Genomic DNA, 25,409 nt, shown 5'->3' on the forward strand with positions numbered 1-25,409 from the left:
CATATTATATACTAAATAACAGGGCTGACAGACCTTGCCTGGGATCCTGGGGTTCACCAAAATTGTTCCCAATTGGGCCCGCACTGGACCTCCTAAGGCCGGCCCTGCCAACCTCCCTTCCATTGACTCTATTTACACCTCACTCTGCCTTGGCAAGGCCACCAGCATAATCAAGGACGACTTTCACCCCAGTCGTTCCCTCTTCACCCCCCTCACATCAGGCTAAAATGTGAAAATGCTCACCTCCAGATTCAGGGGGATTCTTCCCAGCTGTTATCAGATGACTGAAGCAACCTACCAACAGCTAGAGTGCAGTCCTGAGCTACTATCTACCTCAATGGAGATCATCAGACTATCTTGAATTGGATTTTGCCTTGCACTATTCCCTTTTACCATGTATCTGTACACTGCAGATAGAAACATAGATGACTCGATTATAATCCTGTATCATCTTTCTGCTGAATGGTTAGCATGCACCAAAAGCTTTACCTTGGTGCACATAACAATAAACTAAATTAAAAAAAACAAAAAACTATACTTCATATACCGTGTCATTTTGACGGTATGTTACAATTGGAAGTACAATAAAGGCACACAAAACACCAGAGTAATCAAATTTCAGGTTTTCTGCAGATTCACTACTTCTGTATAAAGAAAAATACATGAGAACACAGAATTTCACTATGGAGATAGTAAACGAAGTCTTGCAAGAATTGCAACAGGTTGTCTTTCATTTACTAACAGTAACAGTGAAGATCAGCTCTGCATTCAACCTTTATGCCAAGAGAGCAAAGGCAGCCACTGGGAACAGCACATATGAAGGATTTCTATCGTACCTGTAACATGCTTAAAACAATATACTTGGATTCAGACAGTGTTTGTCAACAGAAGTTGGGGAGTTTTTAGACAAAACGCTGGCTAAAAATAGAACGATTAAATATGTTAAACGATATAGGATTGACATTTCCCTTCAAGAGAAAAAAAACCCCATATCCTGAACAAAAAAAAAGCACATTTATAACCAATGCTTATCTCAGTTAATTCAATTAAGTAAAATAATCCACAGAATCCAATCCTTTTCCGTTCAGAGATCATGCATCTCTTGAAGCTATTTCATATTTCAATGGATGAAAATTATTTTGTGCTAATACATAGTGGAATTCTCTGCCTCAGTGGGCGGTGGAGGCCAGTTCTCTGGATGCTTTCAAGAGAGAGCTAGATAGGGCTCTTAAAGATAGCGGAGTCAGGGGATATGGGGAGCAGGCAGGAACGGAGTACTGATTGGGGATGATAAGCCACGATCACATTGAATGGCCGAAGGGCCGAATGGCCTATTCCTGCACCTATCGTCTATTGCCTATTTGTATCAGGAAATGACAATTTCAGAGCATGGAACAGTAGACAAGCCTCTGATTCATTACATAGATTTTCAAAGTAAGTTGGAATAAATGAGGAACCCAGAGAGAAACCTTCAAAAATAAGGAACGAGAATTATACACAAGTTCCCTTTCAAAGATCCAGCTCTGGAATAATGCTTCAAATACAGCACTTGTTCATTAGTCCTGCAAGATGCAACTCCTTACACACACACATCCAAGTACCATGTAAGTGTGATGTAGACTTCTGCCACCACTAACCTATTAGGCATTGAATTTAAGACCCCTACCATCTGTTGGTTAAAAGAATCTCTACAAGTTCTACGTATTATTTATTTAATAAATTATATAAAATGTACCACACGCCCCTCATTTTACCCTCCTAAATTAATCCTTATCATATCTTCAATTAAGCATATTCAATTACTTCTATTACTTGGCCTCCTCGATTTCAAAGACAATTATTTTTCATTATCCAATCTTAGCTCGAGGCTATAATTTTCTAGTTGTGCAATCATCTTCATAAATCTCTTCCTCACTTCCTCCAGCACAGTCAGATCTTTCCTCCAATGCAATGATCAGAGCTGTAAGAAATACTTAGCCTATGGAATAAATTCAGGTGTGTAGAAAGGAACTGCAGATGCTGGTCTATTCCGAAGTTATACAAAATGCTGGAGTGACTCGGCTCAGACAGCATCTGTGGAGAAAAAGGAGGGTGGCGTTTCGAGTCGGGATCCTTCTTCAGAACAAAATCTAGTGTTAGGTAAAACATAACCTGTCAGTTTCTATATTGTTTGCCACCATAGATGTTGTTAACCCACTTGTAGACCTGTCTTGCTATCTTTAAAGGTCTTTGCATATACACTTCAAGGTTTCTATGCCCCTTCATATCCTTCCATTTATTATTTATTCCCTTGTTTTGTTGCACATTCATAAATGGATTATCCCCATTTCATTGGATTAAATGTCGTTTGTGTTTTTATGTCCAGCTGCCCAAGCCATCTATTCCTGCCTAAAACGTAACTTTCCTCATCACTCTCACCATTTAGCCATATTTTGTATCACGTGCAAACTCTTATGAAGCCCCCCCCCCACACCCGATAAAGTCATGTGTCCAAGTTAATTAACATAAAGAAAAGGTTGCGTGTTCCGACCCCTGTAGCATTCTAACGGTAATAGTCTCTCGAGTCAGAAAGAAACCCCATGTACTTTGCATTCTGCTGCTGTGCCAATTTTTAACCCATTTTGCCATTGTCCCTTGGATCTCACAGGCGTTGTATTTGATTAGTCTGTCGTACGAGACCATGTGAAAAGACTTGCTAAAATCCAATGAGTAATTCAAATGACTTTCCCCCAACAACTTGATTTCCCAGGAATCTAAAGTACATCTTCCTATTCTATTTTTTCCAGAAGTGCATCATCTACGCTGCTTTTTATTTTCTCTATCTGGCACGCACCTAGTTCATACGTTCTAGGAACAGAATGAGGCTACTCGGCCCATCAAGTCTATTCCGCCATTCAATTATGGCTTATCTATCTTTCCCTCTCAACCCCATTCTCTTGCCTTCACTCCATAACCCCGGCCACCCTTGCTAATCAAGAATCTCTGAATGCACTGTCTCGAACTGAAGTGAGACCATTACATGAATGTCTCTTCCAGAAAACGTTCAAACTTGTCAATGAACCATGACACATTTTTCTGTACTCAACCTTCACAGCTCAGAGTTTAAGCTCTTTCTATTGCACAGATCATGTCATACCCGCATTTAATAAATTGGCAGGCAAGCAGGGCACTGAGTTGGGCTATAACCAATTCATGTCAACCTCATAGCCACTCTTAACCAGGGATCCAAGTTGACAGCATCACCTTTCAAATTAATGACATACATCTCATTTATAGATACACAGGGAAATTGGGCCATTCTCATACGATTACATTTTGTGCAAAAGTGAGCATATTGCACAATACCTTTGCTTGCAGCAAGTTGGCAAGACATTTTAATGGAGACACAAGAAACAACAGACACTGGAATATTGAGTAAAACACAAAGTGTTGGGGTAACACAGCAGGTCAGGCATCATCACTGGAGGACTTGGGACAGTCATCTATCCATGCCCTCCAGAATGCCGCCTGACCCGCTGAGTTACTTTGTGTTTTACTCAAGTCATTTAATACATGCATCTCATGTATTTAAAGCCTGAACCTTTCATGTTAGCATAGATCACATGCACCCTAACTCTGGCAAAACATGTAGCTGCTCAGAATACATAACATAATGAAAGCCCTGCATGAATTTAAATATTGTGGAAATTGTGGGTTCTGCACCATTCTAATGGGACAGTTCATTTGACCATCTCCCCAACTCCAAGCCCCCATCTCAATCATTCCCAGAGCTCAGCCATAGCCATTTCTGCAGCAAATACCGTGAACTGAACCAAACACATGCCCGGACTGGAGTAACAAACTACAGTAACAAGGTGTGTATACATGCATATTGAAAAATAAACAATTATAAAGGCAGGATTTACCAGCATGATTTAAACTGTTATCCAAAATAAATGTTATTCTACTTCAAGCTGCATCTACCTTCCCTCCAGTAATGAATTTACACTTATCTGCAAATTATTGCAATTACGTAAAAACAATATTTCTATCTTGTGTAAGAAGGAACTGCAGATGCTGGTTTAAACTGTAGACACAGCATGCTGGAGTAACTCAGCGGGACAGGCAGCATTTCTGGAGAGATGGAATGGGTGACGTTTTGGGTTGAGACCCTTCTTCAGATTGGTTAGGGATAAGGGTTACGAGAGATATAGACGGTGATGTGGAGAGATAAAGAACAATGAATGAAAGATATGCAAAGACTCTATCCCCTACTCCGATTTAGCCGTCTAGACCCCATCTGACCCCATCTGCACCCATACTAGAACATCCTAGATGTCCTCATTCTTTAGGGAACTGGGGTTCCCCATTCCCAGCATAGATAAGGCCCTCACTCGTGTCTCCTTGGTACCCCGCAGCTCTGACCCCGCTTCCCTTCCCCCGTCACGACAGAGTCCGCCTGGTCCTTTTACCTTCCATCGCATCAGTCGTTGCATACAACACATAATCCTCTGAAATTTCCGCCACCTCCAACGGGATCCCACCACTAGCCACATTTTCCCATCTCCACCTTCAGCAGAGACCTTTCCCTCCACAACCCCCTGGTTAACTCATCCCTTCCCACCCAAACCACCTCCTCCCCAGGTACATTCATTCCCCTGCAACCACAGAAGATGCAACACCTGTCACTATACCTCCACCCTCGACTCTGTCCAAACAGTCCTTTTAGGTTAGGCAGAGGTTCACTTGCACCTCCTGCAACTTAATCATCTGTATTAGTTGTTCAAGATGTGGACTCTTGTACATCAGCGAGACCAATCAAGACTGGGTGATCGTCTCGCGGAACACCTTCGCTCAGCCCACGCGAACCAATCTGATCTCTCGGTTGTGGACACTTTAATTGTCCTTCCCATTCCTACAAACCTGTCGTAGGTCTCCTCTATTGTCAGAGTGAGGCTAAACGCAAATTGGAACAACAGCATATTTTCTTTCGCTTGGGCAGCTTGCAGCCGTGGTATGAATATTGATTTCTCTCACTTCAGGTAGCCCCGGCATTCCTTCCCTCTCTCTCTATCCCTCCCCCACCCTTCACACTCTTATTTTCACCCTCCAAACAGCTTACAATAGTGTTTCCTTCATCATCGTAACTTTTTTGCACATCTTTCATTCATTGCGCTTTATCTCTCCACATCACCATCTAAATCTCTCGTTTCTCTTCCCCATACCAGTCTGAAGAAGGTTCTCGACCCGAAATGTCACCCATTCCTTCTCTCCAGAGATGCTGCCTATTCCACTGAGTTACTCCAGCTTTTATTTCCATCATCTTGTTGGTCTGTCCATAACTTGGGCCCAGTATTTTTTTTTCATTTAAGTTCATTCAGCATTTAGGTATGGTCTTTAAGTATAATAGCTGAAATTAAATTGTTCATTTTCATCAATAAATTAGAGAACTGCTATTTTAAAATTTGCAGACGATAAAACATGTAACGGCAGTCAAAAGAATTTAAAACACCAATATAAATCAAAGTTATAGACAGATTCATAACAAAACAAAAATTTGCAAGAATCTAATTGCAGCTAAAAAAAGCACAACTTTTTACAGAATCTTCCCCTATAGAGGAGAAAGACAGACATGTTCCAACTCCATATTGTCCACATGGATGCAAATTAAAGTAATATACTATTCTTTGTTATTAACACACATCAGACCAAGTTTACACATCAAGTTCTTGTCAGAACAAAACTTTAATTTACAAACTTGTTTAAAATACATTGGTTCAGGAATTTTAAAGGTGGATAGCTTGCCACAAAGTATTAAAATAATTACAAATCAGTTAATTCTTTAAAAAAAAAGATTTCTGTGGAAGGAAGTGCATAAAACCAATCGATTCCAATCTCATGAGATACCAATCACTGAGTCCTACAATAATATTTTATATCAAGATTCATTTTTTTGAGCTAAAATTACGTATGTATAATTAAAAATACTTCATCAACAAAGATCTCTCTCTAAACATGAAAATGTACAAGTAAATTTTACTGCCAAAGTGAAAAATAAACAGCATGAAGGTTGTACTCATGACAAGCTGTGATATTTAATGTATGAATGGATCAATTTAAAGCTCTTGTGGTATTATTAATGGAACAATTAACTCTAATACAACAAAAATATTATAAGTCTTGCCATCCCATTGAAGTCACAATGAATGATTGGGGTCACCCTATCCGTTCAGATTTAGGGCTCAAATGCTGTACGAATATACTATTTGTAATGTTACTTGTATTTGATGATGAAATGAAGATCTAAATTTGCTTAAAATGTATTGATGTTTTTTCCCCTTTGAGCAGGACTTGGAACTATAAACACATCGGATAAAAGTATAAATATCAACAACTCACTTTCAATGAACTAATTCATTCTGAAGATTAATAACAGCACAGCACCACCATAAAACAAGTTCAATTCTCAACTGATTTACCTGCGTTTGACTGTTTAAGCCAATTGAATAGAACAATTACAATTTAAGATTTCTACATTGCTACTGGTGTGGAATTTCCCTTTAAATACAAGGAAAATTTCACCCTAGATGCCATTGAAATATTTTGTGAACACTGTATTGCAAGATAAACAATAACCAGATTTTTAAAAAACTTTAGCTCTGAAACCATTTTACACCCATACCACTCAGAAAAGGAATGTGTTTAGGCACAGATATGCGAATAATTCTCAGTTACCCGTGTATGCCAAAGCCCATGGTAAGAGTATGCAAAAGACTCGCACACTACAAAGATGAACGCAGTCACGAAGAAAAATGGGTTGGCAAGAGAAGAATGAGAAAATAAGCACTGTTGCATTCAATTTGAAAGAGCATCACTAAATCTTGGCAGATTATCCTTGAGCCTGGCTTCCCTCCTATGCCTTCAATGGGTCTAAATAAAAGACAGCAGGACAGCATTTACAAACGTTAAATGGCACACAATATATACATATTGTATGTGCAGCCATGTTTGCTTATTCTGCCAAATATGTCAAAAATTTGTGCAAAGAGAATACTCATTCTGTAGTAAAATGTCTGTTAAAAATGTCAAGAGTTGATAAAATATCCCAGCCAAGGTCAGTGCTGTTTGCTGTTGGTTTCTTCTTCAGATGTGCCAGCTGTCCCATTATGGTTGTTAGTTAAACCTGATCCAAGACCATATAAATGTCCACAGTACTTTGTATCATCAATGTTGTCTTCAAAAAATAACTGAAAAATAAAGTACAAGCAATTAGGATGCGCATGTAACAACCACCAATACAAGGGATATATAATGAAGTACTGTACATCTCCACTGGGTTGGCATTGCTCAGGAACAATGGCATTGTGCAAACCACCTTGCAGAACTCATTAGCCTTGCCCCAGAAAGCAAGGTCAGCTAATAGGCTTAACATTATACCAAATCAGCACACTAATTTTAACTTGCAAGGGGCATCAGAAGGTAGACGTAAAAAGTTAGAGTAACTCAGCGGGATAGGCAGCGTCTTGGAGAGAACGTTTCGGGTCAAGACCCCTCTTCAGAAATCAGGTATCCGAAATTAGGTCAAACCTTGGGTATACTAGTATAGTTTAGTTTAGAGATACAGCGCGAAAACAGGCCCTTCGGCCCACAGAGTCCACGTCGACCAACGCTATCCGACACGTACAAGGACACTTTACAATTATGCTTTGCCAATCAGCTTACAAACCTGTACATCTTTAGAGTGGGGGAGGAATAAGGAGATCCCAGAGAAAACCTACACAGGTCACGGGGAGAACGTACAAACCGTGTACAGACAAGCACCTGTAGTCAGGATCAAAACCGGGTCTCTGGCGCTGTGCGGCAGCAGCTTTACTGCTGTGCCACCGTAGAGCCCTAGAATTATCAGGTCTCTCACTTAGATCCAAATTAAATATTTAGCAGAACAACTTGATGATCTTAAAAAACAAAATAACATGCACTGTAACTCCTGAGTTTCATTGAAATCAGTCCAATTTGTTTGTCCAAACACATTTGCTAAATTGCTGAGATCAAACTATTAACAAGAGTTCCAAATACACACAACAGCTAATAGACATGACCTTTGAAGTCAGTGCTTGTTCAATCATCATTTATAAAAAAGAATCTGTCCCAACATAGTTACATATAGATGGTTTTACATCTTGCCCTCCATAATGTTTGGGCCAAAGACCCATCATTTATTTATTTGCCTCTGTACTCCATAATTTTGAGATTTGTAATAGGAAAAAAAATCACATGCGGTTAAAGTATACATTGGCATATTTTATTAAAGGCCATTTTTTATACATTTTGGTTTCACCGTGTAGAAATTAAAGCCGTGTTTATACATAGTCCCCCCATTTCAGGGCACCATAATGTTTTGGACACGTGGCTTCACAGGCATTTGTAATTGCTCAGGTGTGTTTAAATGCCTCCTTAATGCAGGTATAAGAGAGCACTCAGCACCTAGCCTTTGCACCAGTATTCCCATCACCGTTGGAAACCTTTATTGCTGTTTATCAAAATGAGGAACAAAGTTGTGCCAATGACAGTCAAAGAAGGCATTATGAGACTGAGAAACAAGAATAAATGTGTTGGAGACATCAGCCAAACCTTAGGCTTACCAAAAACTGTTTGGGACATCATTAAGAAGAGAGCACTGGTGAGCTTACTAATCGCTAAAGGACTGGGAGACCAAGGAAGACCTCCACCACGGATGACAGAAGAATTTCCCCAAAATTAAAGAAAAATCCCCAAACACCTATCCGACAGATCAGAAACACTCTTCAGGAGTCAGGTGTGGATTTGTCGATGACCACTGCCCACAGAAGACTTCAAGAACAGAGATACAGAGAGGCTGCACTGCAGGATGCAAACCACTTGTTAGCTGCAAAAATGGATGGCCAGGTAATAGTTTGCCAAGAAGTACTTAAAAGAGCAACCACAGTTCTGGAAAAAGATCTCGTGGACAGATGAGACTAAGATTAACTTATATCAGAGTGATGGCAAAAGTAAAGTATGGAGGAGGGAAGGAACTGCCCAAGATCCAAAGCATACCACCTCATCTGTGAAACACGGTGGTATGGGATGTTATGGCCTGGGCATGATTGACTGCTGAAGGTACTGGCTCACTTATCTTTATTGATGATACAACTGCTGATGGTAGTAGCACAATAATTCTGAAATGTACAGACACATCTTATCAGCTCAAGTTCAAACAAATGCCTCAAAACTCATTGGCTGACAGCTCACTCTACAGCAAGACAATGATCCCAAACATACTGCAAAAGCAACAAAGGAGTTTTTCAAAGCTAAAAAATTGTCAATTCTTGAGTGGCCAAGTCAATCACCTGATCTGAACACAATTAAGCATGCCTCTTAAATGCTGAAGAGAAAACTGAAGGGGACTAGCCCCCAAATCAAGCATAAGCAAAAGATGGCAGAGCATCACCAGAGAAGACACCCAGCAACTGGTGATGTCCAGGAATCACAGACTTCAAGCAGTCATTGCATGCAAAGGATTTGCAACAAAATACCAAACATGGCTACTTTCATTCACATGACATCGCTGTGTCCCAAACATTATGGTGCCCTGAAATGGGGGGGGGGGGGGGGGGGGGGGGGGGGGGGGACTACGTATAAACACTGCTGTAATTTCTACATGGTGAAATGGCCTTTCTTAAAATCTGGCATTGTGCACTTTAACCACATGTGATTTTTTTAATTTTACAAATCTCAAGTTGTGGAAGCAAATAAATGATGGGTCTTTGTCCCAAACATTATGGAGGGCATTGTATGTAATCCTGCTAGTCCCAATTCCCTTTCATCTATCCATATTTAGTTTTGCTGTCAGATCCTATTGCACTCCCTTTTGAATACCACAATGACACCTGCCTTCAAAACTAGCATGACATTGGTAGCGTAGAAGATTGTTCATATTTCATTTTGGTAACTAGGTGAGGGGGAAGAAGAAAAAAAAAATCACACTGAAACCTTCTGAATAATGAAGGGCAAAATACAAAAATCTACTCTCTCACTATCTAAGAGAACATTAAGGATGTGCGCTTGATATTGGATACAATATTCGGGAATTCTAGCCATGAAATTGGAAAAAACAGAAAATATATTTTAAAAGTGGGGACATTTTTTAAAATCTTAAATCTTCAACCCGTGGATATTTTTTCTTGACATGTAGAAGTTTGAACAATCTTTACAGAAGATTCTCATAATGGAAGTCCATTCATACCTCCCTCATTCTGAAGAAAGCCATGCCCGTCAGAAGGGAGTCTGAGCCTGCCTGGTGCTGTCGTCCAATTCGCTCCAGCTCAAGCTGTTCAGCAACTTCTTGCAGACCACCCTGTGGAGAAATCCATTATAAAATGGCTGCAGAATTCAGACTGAATGTTCAGAGCAATTAAACAACTTTGGCTTAGAAAACAGTTAACACAGGTGGAAACATATGTTTAAGAGGGAACTGCAGATGCTGGAGAATCGAAGGTTACACAAAAAAGCTGGAGAAACTCAGCGGGTGCAGCAGCATCTATGGAGCGAAGGAAATAGGTAACGTTTCGGGCCGAAACCCTTCTTCAGACTGATCGGGGGCGGGGGTGGGTGGGGACAAGAAAGGGAAAAGGAGGAGGAACCCGAAGGCTGGGGGGCGGGGAGGAGACAGCAGGGGGGCTGAGGAAGGGGAGGAGACAGCAAGGACTAACAAAATTGGGAGAATTCGATGTTCATGCCCCCGGGGTGCAGACTCCCCAAACGGAATATGAGGTGCTGTTCCTCCAATTTCCGGTGCTGCTCGCTGTGGCCATGGAGGAGATCCAGGACAGAGAGGTCGGAGACGGAGTGGGAGGGGGAGTTGAAGTGCTGAGCCACCGGGAGGTCAGCTTGGTTATTGCGGACCGAGCGGAGGTGTTCGCCGAACTTGGAGGAACAGCACCTCATATTCCGTTTGGGGAGTCTGCACGCTGGGGGCATGAACATCGAATTCTCCCAATTTTGTTAGTCCTTGCTGTCTCCTCCCCTTCCTCAGCCCCCCTGCTGTCTCCTCCCATCCCCCAGCCTTCGGGCTCCTCCTCCTTTTCCCTTTCTTGTCCCCACCCACCCCCGCGATCAGTCTGAAGAAGGGTTTCGGCCTGAAACGTTACCTATTTCCTTCGCTCCATAGATGCTGCTGCACCCGCTGAGTTTCTCCAGCTTTTTTGTGTAACCTTGGAAACATATGTTATCAGTCAACTGAACCATCCCACCAATAGCTAGAGAGCAGTCCTGAGCTGCTATCTACCTCATTGGAAACCCTCGGACTATCTTTGATCGGACTTTATCTTGCACAAAACGTTTTTCCCTTTGTCATGTACCCCGTGGATGGCTCGATTGTAAATTGCATCTATTGTCTTTCCGCTGACTGGTATGCACACAACAAATGCTTTACATAACACCTCTGTATACATGACAATAAACTAAACTAAACAGTCCTACAAATTATTTTCCTGGCCTGGTGCAACAAACTAGGAGGCAGGGGAAGATCTTTGCAATAGTAACTGACTCATGATTTTAATGTGAAAATGGGAAGAGCATTCTTGCACCTGAAAATACGCGAAACCACTGCGAAATCTATCGCTATGCACAACGAGATTGGTCTTAAACAGGATTGGTCTGAAACAAGATTGGTCTTAAACGGTCTTATTATATGTGGCAAATCTTTAACAATTTAGAAATCTTAAGAAATGGTCAAGAAATTTAGCTGATGGAAATAACATCAGCCAAATTATCCATCTCATTGTGACATACAAACATGTATAATATAGACACTAATCTTATTTTGAAAACCTACACATGCTTAATGACTAGATCCCCGAGAATTGTTGAATGTAACAGCCAACACAACCAGAAAACATGCAATTCATGTGCAGCTTCAAACGAATATCTTCATGAATTGGAGATTTAAGAGACGGCAGTTGTTGGAATCTTAAGCAAAAAAAAGCTGCTGGAGCTGCTGGGAGGGTCAAGCAGCTTCTGTGGAATGAAATGGACATGTGACATTTTGGGTCAGGACCCTTCAGACATAGACCATCCATTTCCCACCACCAGTGCTGCTTGACCAGCTGAGTACCTCCAGTTGTTTGATCTTTACCTTCAGGTTTTTGCAGCTCTTCATCAGATACTTCACATCATAGATTGCTGGAAAGAACAAATGGAGGATGTCAAAGAATTCTTGCTCCTCTTCAGGTAGTCGGGAGTGGGTTAGAAGTTTAATCAAGTAGCCAAAGTCATAACCACTGCAGCAAACACAATTTTTAGATGTAATGAAACAATCAGAAAATAATTCAAATTTAATAACAGTCCTTTTCCTTACAACAAGGACAGGGATACCGAGTTGGATGATCAGCCATGATCATATTGAATGGCGGTGCAGGCTCGAAGGGCCGAATGGCCTACTCCTGCACCTAATTTCTATGTTTCTATGTAACAAAATGAAAAGTTTAAACATTTTATACATATTTGTTCACAAAACAATCATAATAATTATCTTTATGTTATCGTTCAATGAAGTTGATTGAAAGACGCCGAATGAAAACAGGCTCTTCAGCGCACACCGACCACCTGCTCACACTAGTTCCCACGTTCGCACCCACTCCCTACACTGGCAGTAATTTACAGAGGCCAATTAACCTGTAAACCTGCACGTTTGGGATGTAGGAGAAAAAAAAGACATCCAGAGGAAATCGACTGTCACAGGGAGAACGGCAAACTCCACAGAGACAGCATCCACGGTCAGGATCGAATCTGGGTCTCTGGTGCTGTGAAGCAGCAGCTCCAACAGCTTTGACATTGGGTCGCCCTCAGAGATCTGCGATGCAAGGTACACTTTACTGGCTCCTCGACATTTTCTCCAAAAGCAATGCATAAACCCATAGCTGAAGAGAGGATCATGGCTACTATTGCTTTTCTTCAAATATCAAATAACAGGTTAGAAAAGCAGGATGCTTTCAAGGAGCAACCAATCTTGACTCAGTGCCTCAAACAAAGCAATTTGTGTCCCTATTTGGCCTGATAGTTGCTATCTTAGCCTGCTACGTAGCCTCAGACCCATTCCACTCTACAAGGTAACAGTAGCTTGCTGACTGGCCATGGTTGATGCAGTTATTTTAAAAAGGTTTCATAATAAAAGATATTCAATCATCAAAATAGATAAGAATTTAAAACTAAGAACAAAAATTAATAGTGTAAAGTGCAAATAAATTATTGAAAGCACTAAAGTAAAATGTCAAGCAGTTTAATTCTTTCAGGAGGACAATTTGTAAAGAAGGCACATGCACTAGCCATCTACATCCTTCCTCTTGGAACAAAGCAATATAGTAGTGACTGAGCGACCACGTCTCATGCGCTACAAGCAGGTAAACAAACAGTTAAAGAACTAAGCGAAATCCCCATACCGGACAGGCGGCTTAACCAGCCTGCCAGACCGGGTGCGATGTTCGCCACTTCTGACACCATGTAAAGAAGTCTCAACAACACATTGTGTCTTAACTATTAGTTTATTAACAGTTCACAAACACTACTGCTCTAGCTGTACGTGGTCAGTCACCGGAGCTAGAGAGAGCTAAGGGTGGGACGCATGCAATTATACACCTAATAGGGGGAGTGGTTAGTGGTGGTGAGGTCACTATGTTAAAGGCACATGCACTAGCCATCTACACAATTGACTTCACAAACAAATGAAAGCGGTGGTAAGAGTGTGGGTGCGGATGATTATTCTTACGCTAGCCTTTCCTGATGGAAAGCAGAGGTGGAGATGGATCAAAGGCGTATCTGGACCCTCGCAAATGATGCACGTTCCACCATAAGCTCAAAAAAAAGAGCTGGCAGGCAAACATGCTGGCATCGCCAAACAGGAGTCAAGGCACAAACACCTGATAGCTGACAAGACCCAGACAATTCAAGCCATCATGATATAGGGTGATTTCACGAAAGGTCACTGGAGCGTAGATCCGCACCCACGTGACCGAAAATCTCAAGTGGAGGACATGCTAGACATCCGGTACATGTTAGTGGATGGGAAAACACGCACTTTCCCACCCGTTAAAAACATAGAAAACGGCCAGGTTTTGATCTGCAATTTATTGTGCCAGTCGGGGTGACCGTGAGGTACAGCTACCTAGATTTACAGTAAAAAAAAAGATAGAAACCAATGTAAATTCAAGAGGGAGCTGAAGGTGCCAATCCAGCGGAATTGTCAATAATGCCTTACTTTTGATGAAATTCAGCGAGCAAACGCGATAATTCCCGATATTTTGGACCTTTAAATCTCCACGGCAAATGTCCGCTGTTCACTTCTGCTGGATTGGTACCTTCAGCTCCCTCTGTAATTTACCTTAGTTTCTATCTTTTTTTTTAAAACTGTAAATCTAGGTAGCTGTGCCCCGACTGGTACAATAAATTGCAGATCAAAACCTGGCCGTTTTCTATGTTTTTAACGGGTGGGAAAGTGCGTGTTTTCCCATCCACTAACATGTACCGGATGTCTAGCATGTCCTCCACTTGAGATTTTCGGTCACGTGGGTGCGGATTTACGCTCCAGTGACCTTTCGTGAAATCACCCTATAGGAAGCACAGGAGAAAGTGCAACAAGAATTTGCAAGTGAGCAACAGGAACTGCAACGGCACATGGCCTGCAAGTTCATTATTGGACCGAGTTTTAATTAGCTTAGCTCAAATGGGGGCAGCATAGGGAATGCTGCAATTGGCTGGATCAAATTGTAGATTCCCAGACAGAGAGACAAGTTCTACACAGATTCTGTTTTAACTGCATGGCGCCCAACCCAGGCAACTATTTGTGAGCTAGCCACAGAAGCAGATCTACAAACTTATATTACAACTGCTTTTCCTACAGCCCTTATCTTGTATCTGTACGCTGTAAATGGTTTGATTGTAATCATGTATTGTCTTTCTGCTGACTGGATAGCATGCAACAAAAGCTTTTCACTGTACCTCGGAACACGTGACAATACACTAAACTGGTGTTTCCAAACAGTTATCAATATATGACATTAGGATGTCATAGAGTCTCAATGCATAAACTGCGTGCTTTGATATGAAAATTGTCTTTTTCTTATGAATCGATCAAAGGAATTTGGCATATTTATGCAAACTTTTATACAAGCACAAACAAAAAGGCATAACTGTGTAAAAGCAAACATGGGTTAACTTCTAATCATTTTTCTTATCCTCATAAAATATAGGCACAAGATATAGTGCAGCTGCAAAGGGTTTAACAGTTTACTTGTGCAAAGTTTCAAGCCAGATTAAGTGTGGTGAATTATCTTAAATTATATTATATTCATTATATTAAAGGCACAACACAATGGGGGTCTAGCTGAGCAAAATTCATTGTCAGAAGATAGACTGGGGGGGGGCACCGAAAGAGTGAAATAATCACTCCAATATACAAATCCAATATCCCATCTTAACTTTAATTATTAACACCAACCTGTGAAACGAAAGCCACTTAACATTATCGCAAAGCACTACCCCAGATGTCATAAGCAGCTCTGCAAAGTAAGAGGTTTCAATGCCTTCTTCTTCATGTTTTTTGAATTGGAGCCCAGAAGTTCTCAGCAAATCTATCGAGTCTTGAGAGTACATATCCTCCCTTTAAAACAAAAGGGCGTTTTTAAATTGTGTTCTTTCCCTCCTATTGCGAGCATGTAAATTATCATTGGTATTTGATGTAACAAATCGGCAAAGCTCAATGGAAATGCAGGTTTGTTCCCCAAATAAAATAACTTACCCCTTTAAGGTCACAAGATTAAAGAAAAAAAGAATCATTAACAAAAGTAATGCATTATAGACAAGAATTTTGAAGCTGGATCACTTTGAAACAAATGAAACACAATCCAGTTAAAGTCCACATGGGTACTCGCAATGATTCAGAAGTTGACCTGGTCTATAAGTAATTACACAGATCAACATGGCACCACGTAAGTTACATCTGTCACATGTTAATTAGCCTCAACTATGGTAGTGCTCAGATGCTGCAATTCAATTACCAAGGGGAAGGGAGGATTGAAATATTGCTTCTGACCATTACCCCAGGATTGCAAGAATCTCTGGGATGGGACAAAATAAGTAATGTCGCAGTAGCTTGTTGGATATTGGTCACGGAGAGCCTGTAGTAATAAAATCAATCCCCAGCAAAATGCTAAGCTTTCATGAGTGGGAGGTAAAGGTAGAAAATGCTGAGTTGGCAAAGTCAATGGCACTCACGTGAGGTTGAATTTAAAGTTGAACTGCCAGGTGGAGGTCCCAGGAGGATATTGGTTTTTCTCATTCATGAATGTCAAGCCTAGCTGGATGATTTTAAGCAGGTCCACGTTACATCGCAGGAGTTGATACTGGTAATCTACAGTACTACGAAATTCTCCAATGGGTCTTACCACAACACCAGGAAACTCTGTGTCCTATGAAAACAAAACAAAAACAACATATTGAACCAAATACAAATTAAACCAAACACTGGAAATCTGAGGAAAAACAGAATGCCAAAAACACTTAGGTCAAGTAGCACATGTGGAAAGAGAAACAGAGTCAACATTTCAGGATATGCCCCTTCTGTGGTTTGGTGCTTAAGCAGTAAAGATGATCCAGAAATGAGCATCAGCAGTGAACAGCATGGATAATGGAGAATGCTCAAACAATAAGAAAATGATTGTCAGCTACTCAGGAAGGCAAAAAAGTTAACTAGAAATGTCAGTTCCCTAAAGATGCTTAGAGTGTACGAAGGAACTGCAGATGTTGTTTTACATCGAACATAAGACACAAAACGCTGAAGTAACTCAGCAGGTCAGGCAGCATCTCCGGAGAAAAGGAATAGATGGCATTTCAGATCGAGATCCTTCTTCAGACTCCAAATGTCACTAATTCCTTTTCTCCAGAGATGCAGCCTGAGCCACTGGGTTACTCCAGCACTTTATGTTTATTTTCCCTAAAGATGCTACCTATCCTGTTTAGCAGTTCCAGTGTTTTCTGTTTGTTTAAATTTCTCGCATCTACTGGCTGTGCACCTCGAACCCCTTCACTCTCGCCACAGAAAGACACTCAATTTTGCTCCAATTCTTCTACTTATATAAATGGTTCCACTTTGTTATTTTCTTAGTTAGTCTTTTGGCAGTGATTTTGTTGATTTAAAGCACGCTACAACGATTTGAGCAAACATTTGAGACTAACAATGCAATTTAGCACTGTTGGAAATGGAAACAGGCCCTTCTGTGAGAGTTCACATTGATCATCCATCATCCGTTCACACAAATTCCACATTATCCCACTTTCTCATCCACTCGCTAAGGGCAATCTACCGAGGCTAATTAACCCACAAACACACAAGTCTTTGGGATGTGGGAGGAAACTGGCTCACCAGGAGGAAACCCATGTGGTCAGAGAGAACGTGCAAACTCCACAGATAGCAGCTGAGGTCAGGGTCGAACTTTGAGGTGACCTCTACCAGCTGTGCCACTGTTTCATTCCCTAGGATTTTAAATTGGTTTCCTTTATACCCCATTTCCAGAAGGATATCAACAGTGAACTACATTCACATGGTTCAAAAAAAAAAACTTACCATAGCTATATAGTTGTATTTCTGAATAATTAGACGAATACGTCTCATCTCTTCTTCCAGGTTATTTGCCCATACCTCACGGATTATCTGACTGTGGTCTTCTTCTGCAGCTGGCATTTTGAATAGATTGCCAAAATGGGCTAACGTGGTCTGTAAAAAAAAGATGCAGTTTGAAACCAAACTCCAAATTTCCCCCTTTACATTTTTAAGATATTCTGGAACAATAGTTAATTAAAAAAAAACACATAGCATATAGCGTACTAGAGGACTCAATATTTTTACATGGCACCCTGTTTTAAACTTTTTCCCCCATTTCAGATCGCTATTGTCTGTGGTTATTTTTATATTAACATTTAAAAGGCACCTTTCACAATTTCTGAACATCCCAAAGTGCTTTTCAGATAATGAAATAGTGTTGGAACACAGGGCAGATTTATAGTGTGGGAAATACAACAGTCAGATTTACCAAATAACATTGTAATGATCAGAGTAAATCTACAATATTTACTAGGTGACTGGCTTTATTAATCAACCAAAGATCAACCCAATCCAGTACAATACACCATGTTACTGTGAAACTACTATTTAAATAGTTGTCTTTCCAAAGCCTTTTTGGTGATAGTTCATTCTCTTGGTGATAGAATTTTGCTTCATCACTTCCCTCATGCTATCCTTTCTAGCCCACAACCATCCTCCAGGTGATAGATATTTTGCTTACGTCAGCGAAAAATGCAAAATAAGTATTGGTTAGACATCAGAATTAACCCTTTTCCCTCCTCACTCTTATTGTCCATTGGGATCCTAAAGTCCTCCGAGAGAACGGGTGGTTTACTGAAGGCAAGACGTCGTCCAGAAACACGCCACTTCTGATAATGCATCACTTCCTGCACTAAACGCAAGTCCTGATGTATATGTGATTATACACACACACAAAGCTTGAATGAAGGCAAATGCATATTCCACTAAGACACGAAAGGGCCGCCCACGGGGCCACAGTTGATACAAAGTGTTCAAGAAACGGCCTTGCATGTGCGTGGTCTAAAAGATGTTCCAAGATCTTCAATTGTATACAAAATAATGACCCATGCAAGCAAGGAGACATTTTAGTGCAGAACTAATCAAGTCCAGTATTATGATTCTTGTTCCAATCATGTATTTTCTAAAACAAATTTCTTGGTGGATCATCATGCATGTAAGTAAGCAAACAGTGATGCTGCAGGGTCTTTCCTTAAAACACAATGTTGCCATCCAGGATGTTAAGCTGATGCACGGTTAAGGGCAGGATCCGGAACAGCAGCAACATTAGGCCCAAATATAAAAGCAGTTGCTTCCAATGGTGAATGAGCAGGGTTGCTGGCGAGCGAGCGTCCGGCCCATCCGCGCTGCCCACGGAGATAGGTGGGAATGTTTACGACGCCGGCACATCGGCCGGTCCGCTCGGATCCGTCCTCGGGGGAACAATGCAGCGTCCCGCGTCCCGCGTCCCCCCCGGGCAACAATGCAACCCCCACACGTCGCTTACCGGCTGATTCTCAGAGCGGGTGGAAGGGGCGCCGGCAGATTCTCTCGCTCATTCCCCGCGACTCGGGCAGCGTCCCGACCCGGTAATCAGCGGCGGCCACCACGCGCATGCGCATGCGCGGGAAGGGCGGGGCCACGACAGAGTAAACACGTCATTCATTCAGCAAAACACAAAGTGCTGGAGCAACTCAGAGACAAGGAGCAGCAGAAAAGTAGTAGGGAGGAACTGCAGATGCTGGTTTACACCGGAGAGAGACACAAACATGCTGGAGTAACTCAGTGGGACAGGCAACATCTCTGGAGAGGAGGAATGGGTGACGTTTCGCGTTGAGACCCGAAACGTTGCTAATTTCCTTCGCTCCATAGATGCTGCTGCACCCGCTGAGTTTCTCCAGCATTTTTGTGTACCTTCTTCAGACTTGTCAGGGAAAAGGGAATCGAGGGTTATAGACAATGATGTGGAGAGATAAAGCACAATTAATGAAAGATATTCAAAAAAGTAAAGGTGATAAAGGAACCTTAAATTTTCTAATTTTCTGCTGTTCCATGTTTGTTGGGTGAAAATAAGGAGCAACAGAAAAGTAGTAGGAAGGAACTGCAGATGCTGGTTTGCATCGAAGATAAGACACAAAAATGCTGGAGTAACAGGCAACATCTCTGGAGAAAAGTAGGATACCTTGAGGATGTATTTAGCAGTGGAGCTCTGAATTCACATTTCAGTCTTCTCTCTTTTGACTCATTTTCATCCCTAGCAATTGCTCACCCATCTAGGAAACAATCCCCCCTCTCATCCTCACCTATATCCACTATCACTTGGAAGGCTTTGTCCTGCCCCACCTCTTTCCCAACTTTCTCCCCTCTACTACAATCAATCTGAAGCAGGGTCCCAACCCAAAACATCATAGAAACATAGAAATTAGGTGCAGGAGTAGGCCATTCGCCCTTCGAGCCTGCACCGCCAGTCAATATGATCATGGCTGATCAACCAACTCAGGATCCCGTATCTGCTTTCACTCCAAACCCCCTGATCCCTGTAGCCACAAGGCCCACATCTAACTCCCTCGTAAATATAGCCAATGAACTGGCTTCAACTAACTGTGGCAGAGAGTTCCAGAGATTCACCACTCTCTGTGTGAAAAAAGTTCTCCATCTCTGGTTCCGGTTCTCAAAGGATTTCCCCCTTATCCTTTTGTGGGTCGGGACTTCCCCAACATCGGGAACAATCTTCCTGCATCTAGCCTGTCCAACCCCTTAAGAATTTTGTAAGTTTCTATAAGATCCCCTCTCAATCTCCTAAATTCTAGAGAGTATACACCAAGTCTATCCAGTCTTTCTTCATATGACAGTCCTGACATCCCAGGAATCAGTCTGGTGAACCTTCTCTGCACTCCCTCTACACCTATCCATGTCCTCCAGTGATGCTACTGGAGCATTTTTAGTCAAGCATTGTGCTTGACTAACTAAGTCATGCAGCATCTCTGACCAAGGATGTTTCGGGTCGGGACCCTTTTTCAGAAAATCATTCATCAATGACATTTCAGGTTAATCAAAATAATAGGTGGTAGACAAAAGTGCTGGAGAAACTCAACGGGTGCGGCAGCATCTATGGAGCGAAGGAAATAGGCAACTTTAAAATAATCAGTCTGAAGAAGGGTTTTGGCCCGAAACCTATTTCCTTCGCTCCATAGATGCTGCTGCACCCGCTGAGTTTCTCCAGCATTTTTGTGTACCTAATGTTAAAATAATATTGTTTTTAGTATTATCATTCAATGTTACTCCATCTTGATAATTTGAACCATCAGTACAACAAATATGTAGCATAATTTTCACTGATAAAATAACATCTCTGTTGTGAGCCTCAATAAAACTGCTCTGCTTCAATTCCACCAATATAGATTCAGACTCCAACATTAGCTTCTCTTCCCGAAGGCATGTTCCTTGTGCTATGGTTTGAGGCACACCTGGAATTTGGATCATATGATATTTTGCAAATATGATTGCATTTGTATTATAACAGTTGGAATTGTCTTTGCTTGTGCCAAGAGACAGGTGAGTAAGAGAGAATGAAAGCACAACAATGGGATCCTGAAATTAGCAGGAGATACTGAAATAGGTAGAACTTTTATATCACCAATAACTAATGACACTGATAATAGACAATAGGTGCATGAGTAGGCCATTTGGCCCTTCGAGCCAGCATCGCCATTCAATGTGATCATGGCTGATCATCCCCAATCAGTACCCCGTTTCTGCCTTCTCCCCATATCCCCGGACACCACTATTTTTAAGAGCCCTATCTAGTTCTCTCTTGAAAGCATCCAGAGAACCTGCCTCCACCGCCCTCTGAGGCAGAGAATTCCACAGACTCGCCACTCTCTGTGAGAAAAAGTGTTTCCTCGTCTCCATTCTAAAAGGCTTACGCCTTATTCTTAAACTGTGGCCCCTGGTTCTGGACTCCCCCAACATCGGGAACATGTTTCCTTCCTCTAGTGTGTCCAAGCCCTTAACAATCTTATATGTTTCAATGAGATCCCCTCTCATCCTTCTAAACTCCAGTGTACAAGCCCAGCTGCTCCATTCTCTTAGCATATGACAGTCCCGCCATCCCGGGAATTAACCTTGTAAACCTACGCTGTACTCCCTCAATAGCAAGAATGTCCTTCCTCAAATTAGGGGACCAAAACTGCACACAATACTCCAGGTGTGGTCTCGCTAGGTCTCTGTACAACTGCAGAAGGACCTCTTTGCTCCGATTCCTCTTGTTATATTGTACTGATTATTATGGTTTTGGATTTATCTTATAATCAAAAGCAGTACAATGCAATAATTGCTGCTAGTTTTTCAATGATTAATTATACTCCTTTAATCTGCTAATATTCAAACGGAAACATTTAGAACCCCTCCCCCCCTCCTAAAACACCCAGATCCACCATTTATAACACTTATATAACAATAATAACAATCTTTCTCTTTATCTTAGTGTTGACTAAAGCTTTGTGTATGCAAAAAATTCTGAACTAAAGCATTAGTCAATTTAAAACAATATAGAAAGTCAAAAAATTGTACATACAGAATTCACACATGTTGAAATCTTGAGCAAAAAACAGCGCTGGAGGGACTCAGCAGGCCAGGCAGCATCTGTGGAGGAAAAAGAACAGACAACGTTTCGGGTCACCACCTGGCCTGCTGAGTCCTCCAGTACTTTGTATTTTGCATTGTACAAACACTATTAATTTGATTTGAATGTATACATAAAGTGAATTCATTATTATGGATCCAGAACAAAAGTTTGACTATTTTCAAACAATTATCGGTTCGGCGTAAGTTTATTTCTTCCTCATTTGACCCTCCTATATCACTGTACATCTCAAATCTCTACACCCTCTGTCTCAATAATCACCACCAAATCCACAAAACACACGTAGCTGTAACCCTTCAGGCTGTCTGTACCCTGTAAAATTCTATCTCTTCCAAACTCATTCTGAATATCCTCCTTAACAAATTCCAAGTTTATAAAGCTTTGATTAGGTCACATTTGGAGTATTGTGTGCAGTTCCGGTCACCCCATTGCAGCAAGGATGTGGAGATTTTGGAGGCACGTAAAAGAGGTTTACCATTATGCTTCCTAGATTAGAGGAAATCATAAATTAATACCAATATCAGCTACAGGGAGAGGGTGGATAAGCTAGGATTGTTTTATTTGCAGCGGGATAGACTGAGGGGCGACCTGATAGGAGTTATAATATTATAGAGGCAAATTCGGTAGACAGTGAAAATATGTTTTCTCATAGAGGAAATGAGAAATACCATTGGGCATATATTTAAAGCGATAGGGGGAATGTTTAAAGGAGTCAAGTATTTCATTGTCATATGTACTGAAAATGGAACTATTAAATTCTCACTTGCTGCAGCATAACAGGTTTGTAAAAAACAGTACTCAGAACACAATAAACAAAAAAAAGTTCAATAAATTACAAAAAACATATTAGTGCAAAATGCCTGAATGCTTTTGTTTGTAGTTTTCAAAAGCCTGATGGATGTTGAGAAGGAGCTGTTCCTGAACCTGAACTGGTTTTCAGACTTCTCTACCTTCCTGGCCAGGGTGATGTGAGTCCTTGATGATGATGGCTGACTTTTTGAGGCAGCACCTCCTATAGATCCCTTCCATGGTGGAGAGGTCAGTACCTGTGATGGACCAGGCATTGTCCACTACTTTTTGCAATCTCCTTAATTCTTAGGCAGTCGTGTTCTTATTGTCCAATACAAAGTGGCGAGCCAGCGAGATCACCTCTCCCGTTGATCTCCTGTGGTAGTAGGCAAATTGTAGAGTGTTCTCAGGTTCTTGCTGAGGTAGGAGTTGATATGTGCCATAACCAACCTCTCAAAGCACTTCGTCACCACAGGCTTTAGTGCCACCGTTCAGTCATTGAGGCATGTCCCCTTACTCTTCTTGGGCGCTGGTATTATTGATATCCTTCTAAAATAAGTGAAGTTTGTATTTAATCTATGAACCACTGTTGTATAATGTTAGTACCTCCACCAATGTAAAGCGCTTTGTGCTATATAAATAAAAGTGACGACTTGACGACTTGAAAATAGGTGGGAATCTCAACCCTCAGTAATGAGAGGCCAAAGACCTCTGCAAAAACTATAGCCAGTTGGTCCTCGCCAGTTTTGAGTGTAACCAGGTACACCATCAGGTCCAGACGCTTTCTGAGGGTTCACCCACTTGAGGGATCTTCTGACATTGGCCTTGAAAACTGAGATTGCAATGCCAATGGGGGCAATGGGGTCCCGAGAAGTCATATCAGTGTGCTCCATTTCAAAGCGTGCTCAATTGCATTGAGCTTATCCGTGAGTGATGCCTTGCTGTCGTTTGAGCTGCCACCTGGTTTTGCTTTGTAGTAAGTGATGGTGTGTAAGCACTGCCACAGCTGCCGAATGTCTGTCTCTTCCTTCAATTTAGAGCTTAGGTTTCTTCACTTTTTTGATGACCTTATCGAGGTCGTACCTGGAATTCCTGTATGAATCTGTGTCGCCAGACTTGAATGCCTGCGATCTGGTCCTCAGAAGATTTTCGGACCTCCTGGTTCATCTAAGTCTCCTGGTTTGCGAACACGTGAATGGCTTAGGAATAAACTCCTCCACGTATTTCCATTCATTCAGATCCGCTGCTGTCCTTGAATATCACCCAGACTCCAAGCAATTCCGGAGACTTTTCTCTACCTCCCCATACCACCTGTATGCAGTCTTCACTGCTGGAGCTGCGTTCTTCAGTTGCTGCCTATATGCAGGAAGAAGAAACACCGGCAGATGGTCTGATTTCCTAAAACGAGGGCGAGGGATGGAGTGATAAGCAACTTCAATGGTGGAAAAGCAGTGGTTGAGAATGTTTGATCTTCTGGTGCTGCAGGACACCTGCTGGTGGTAGATTGGAAGTGACTTCTTCAACCTGGCTTTGTTGAAGTCCACAGCTATGTTGGGAAAGGTGTCAAGGTACGCCATCTGGTGTTAGTTGCCGCTCCTCCAATGCTAAACAAATGTGTGTCTGGGGCGGCATGTAGACGGTGGGTGTGTGTGGGATTTGTTTTACAGAGAGTGAAAGGTGACTGAAATATGCTGCCAGGGGTGGTGGGAGCAATTATGATGGTAGCTTTTAAGAGGGTTTTAGAGGGCATATGATTATATAAGGAATGGGGGGGGAGGGGGGAGGGGTGGAATACTTCATTGTGTACCTTGAACTCTTTCTCTGTAATTTGTAACATTATAATGCTGTAATATTATATTCTGCACTCTGATATTTTATATTTTTCTCTTTGTGCTTGCGTATGGTATGATTTAATTTGACTGGATGTTTCACTTTAGCTCAGTACACATAACAATAATAGACTAATACCGCTATGGATCATGTGCAGCTTTGTTTAATTTAGCATCATGTTTGGCACATACATCATAGGGCCAATGGGCCTAGTCCTGTTTGCCCTAGTCCTACCCTGGTACTGTTCTTTTTCTCTCTGGTTGTCCTTGTCAATAACCCTAACTTCCACTTCAGCACAAATGTAGTACAACATCCCCCGGAAAACAGATAATGGACCATGAGCTTGTACCTTTCAACCATCACATATTTCAAGTGCTGCAGATCGAAGACCCTTTGTCAGAAATAAGTCCTCAACCTAAAATATTTTAATGAATAATTGAATGAATGACACTTTATTATCACAGTGAAATTCTATTTTGCATAACATATGCAAAGTATGCAAATAGTCGTATAGGG

General features: G+C 41.5%; 1 protein-coding gene across 2 annotated transcripts; it reads right to left on the reverse strand.

Moving 5' to 3' along the window:
* Positions 1 to 5,705: 5,705 nt before the first annotated feature.
* On the reverse strand, positions 5,706 to 22,228 carry cnot8 (CCR4-NOT transcription complex, subunit 8). Of its 2 annotated transcripts, none has more exons than XM_055643178.1 (7): positions 22,206 to 22,228; positions 17,615 to 17,764; positions 16,267 to 16,460; positions 15,491 to 15,652; positions 12,134 to 12,278; positions 10,244 to 10,354; positions 5,706 to 7,226 (listed from the first exon to the last, which is right to left on the reverse strand). In XM_055643178.1, the coding sequence occupies exons 2-7, from the start codon at positions 17,729 to 17,731 to the stop codon at positions 7,095 to 7,097; spliced, it is 861 nt and encodes a 286-aa protein (XP_055499153.1). In that variant the 5' UTR covers positions 17,732 to 17,764; positions 22,206 to 22,228; the 3' UTR covers positions 5,706 to 7,094. The 2 variants fall into 2 exon arrangements, with proteins under 2 accessions (XP_055499153.1, XP_055499154.1); XM_055643179.1 differs by lacking the exon at positions 22,206 to 22,228 and adding an exon at positions 19,137 to 19,264.
* Between the last annotated feature and the right edge of the window lie 3,181 nt (positions 22,229 to 25,409).

The sequence above is a fragment of the Leucoraja erinacea genome, chromosome 11 (assembly GCF_028641065.1).
Source record: "Leucoraja erinacea ecotype New England chromosome 11, Leri_hhj_1, whole genome shotgun sequence".
Classification (NCBI taxonomy): domain Eukaryota; kingdom Metazoa; phylum Chordata; class Chondrichthyes; order Rajiformes; family Rajidae; genus Leucoraja; species Leucoraja erinaceus.

Bases quoted from the DNA above. Each gene is read 5' to 3' on its own strand.
- cnot8 (XM_055643178.1), bottom strand. From the start codon at position 17,731: ATGCCAGCTGCAGAAGAAGACCACAGTCAGATAATCCGTGAGGTATGG. The intron at 12,279-15,490 runs GTTGGTGTTAAT...TGTTTGCTGCAG, and splicing joins AAGTGGCTTTCGTTTCACAG to TGGTTATGACTTTGGCTACT. The intron at 10,355-12,133 runs GTAAAGATCAAA...ATTTCTCCACAG, and splicing joins AGAGCTGCAAAAACCTGAAG to GGTGGTCTGCAAGAAGTTGC.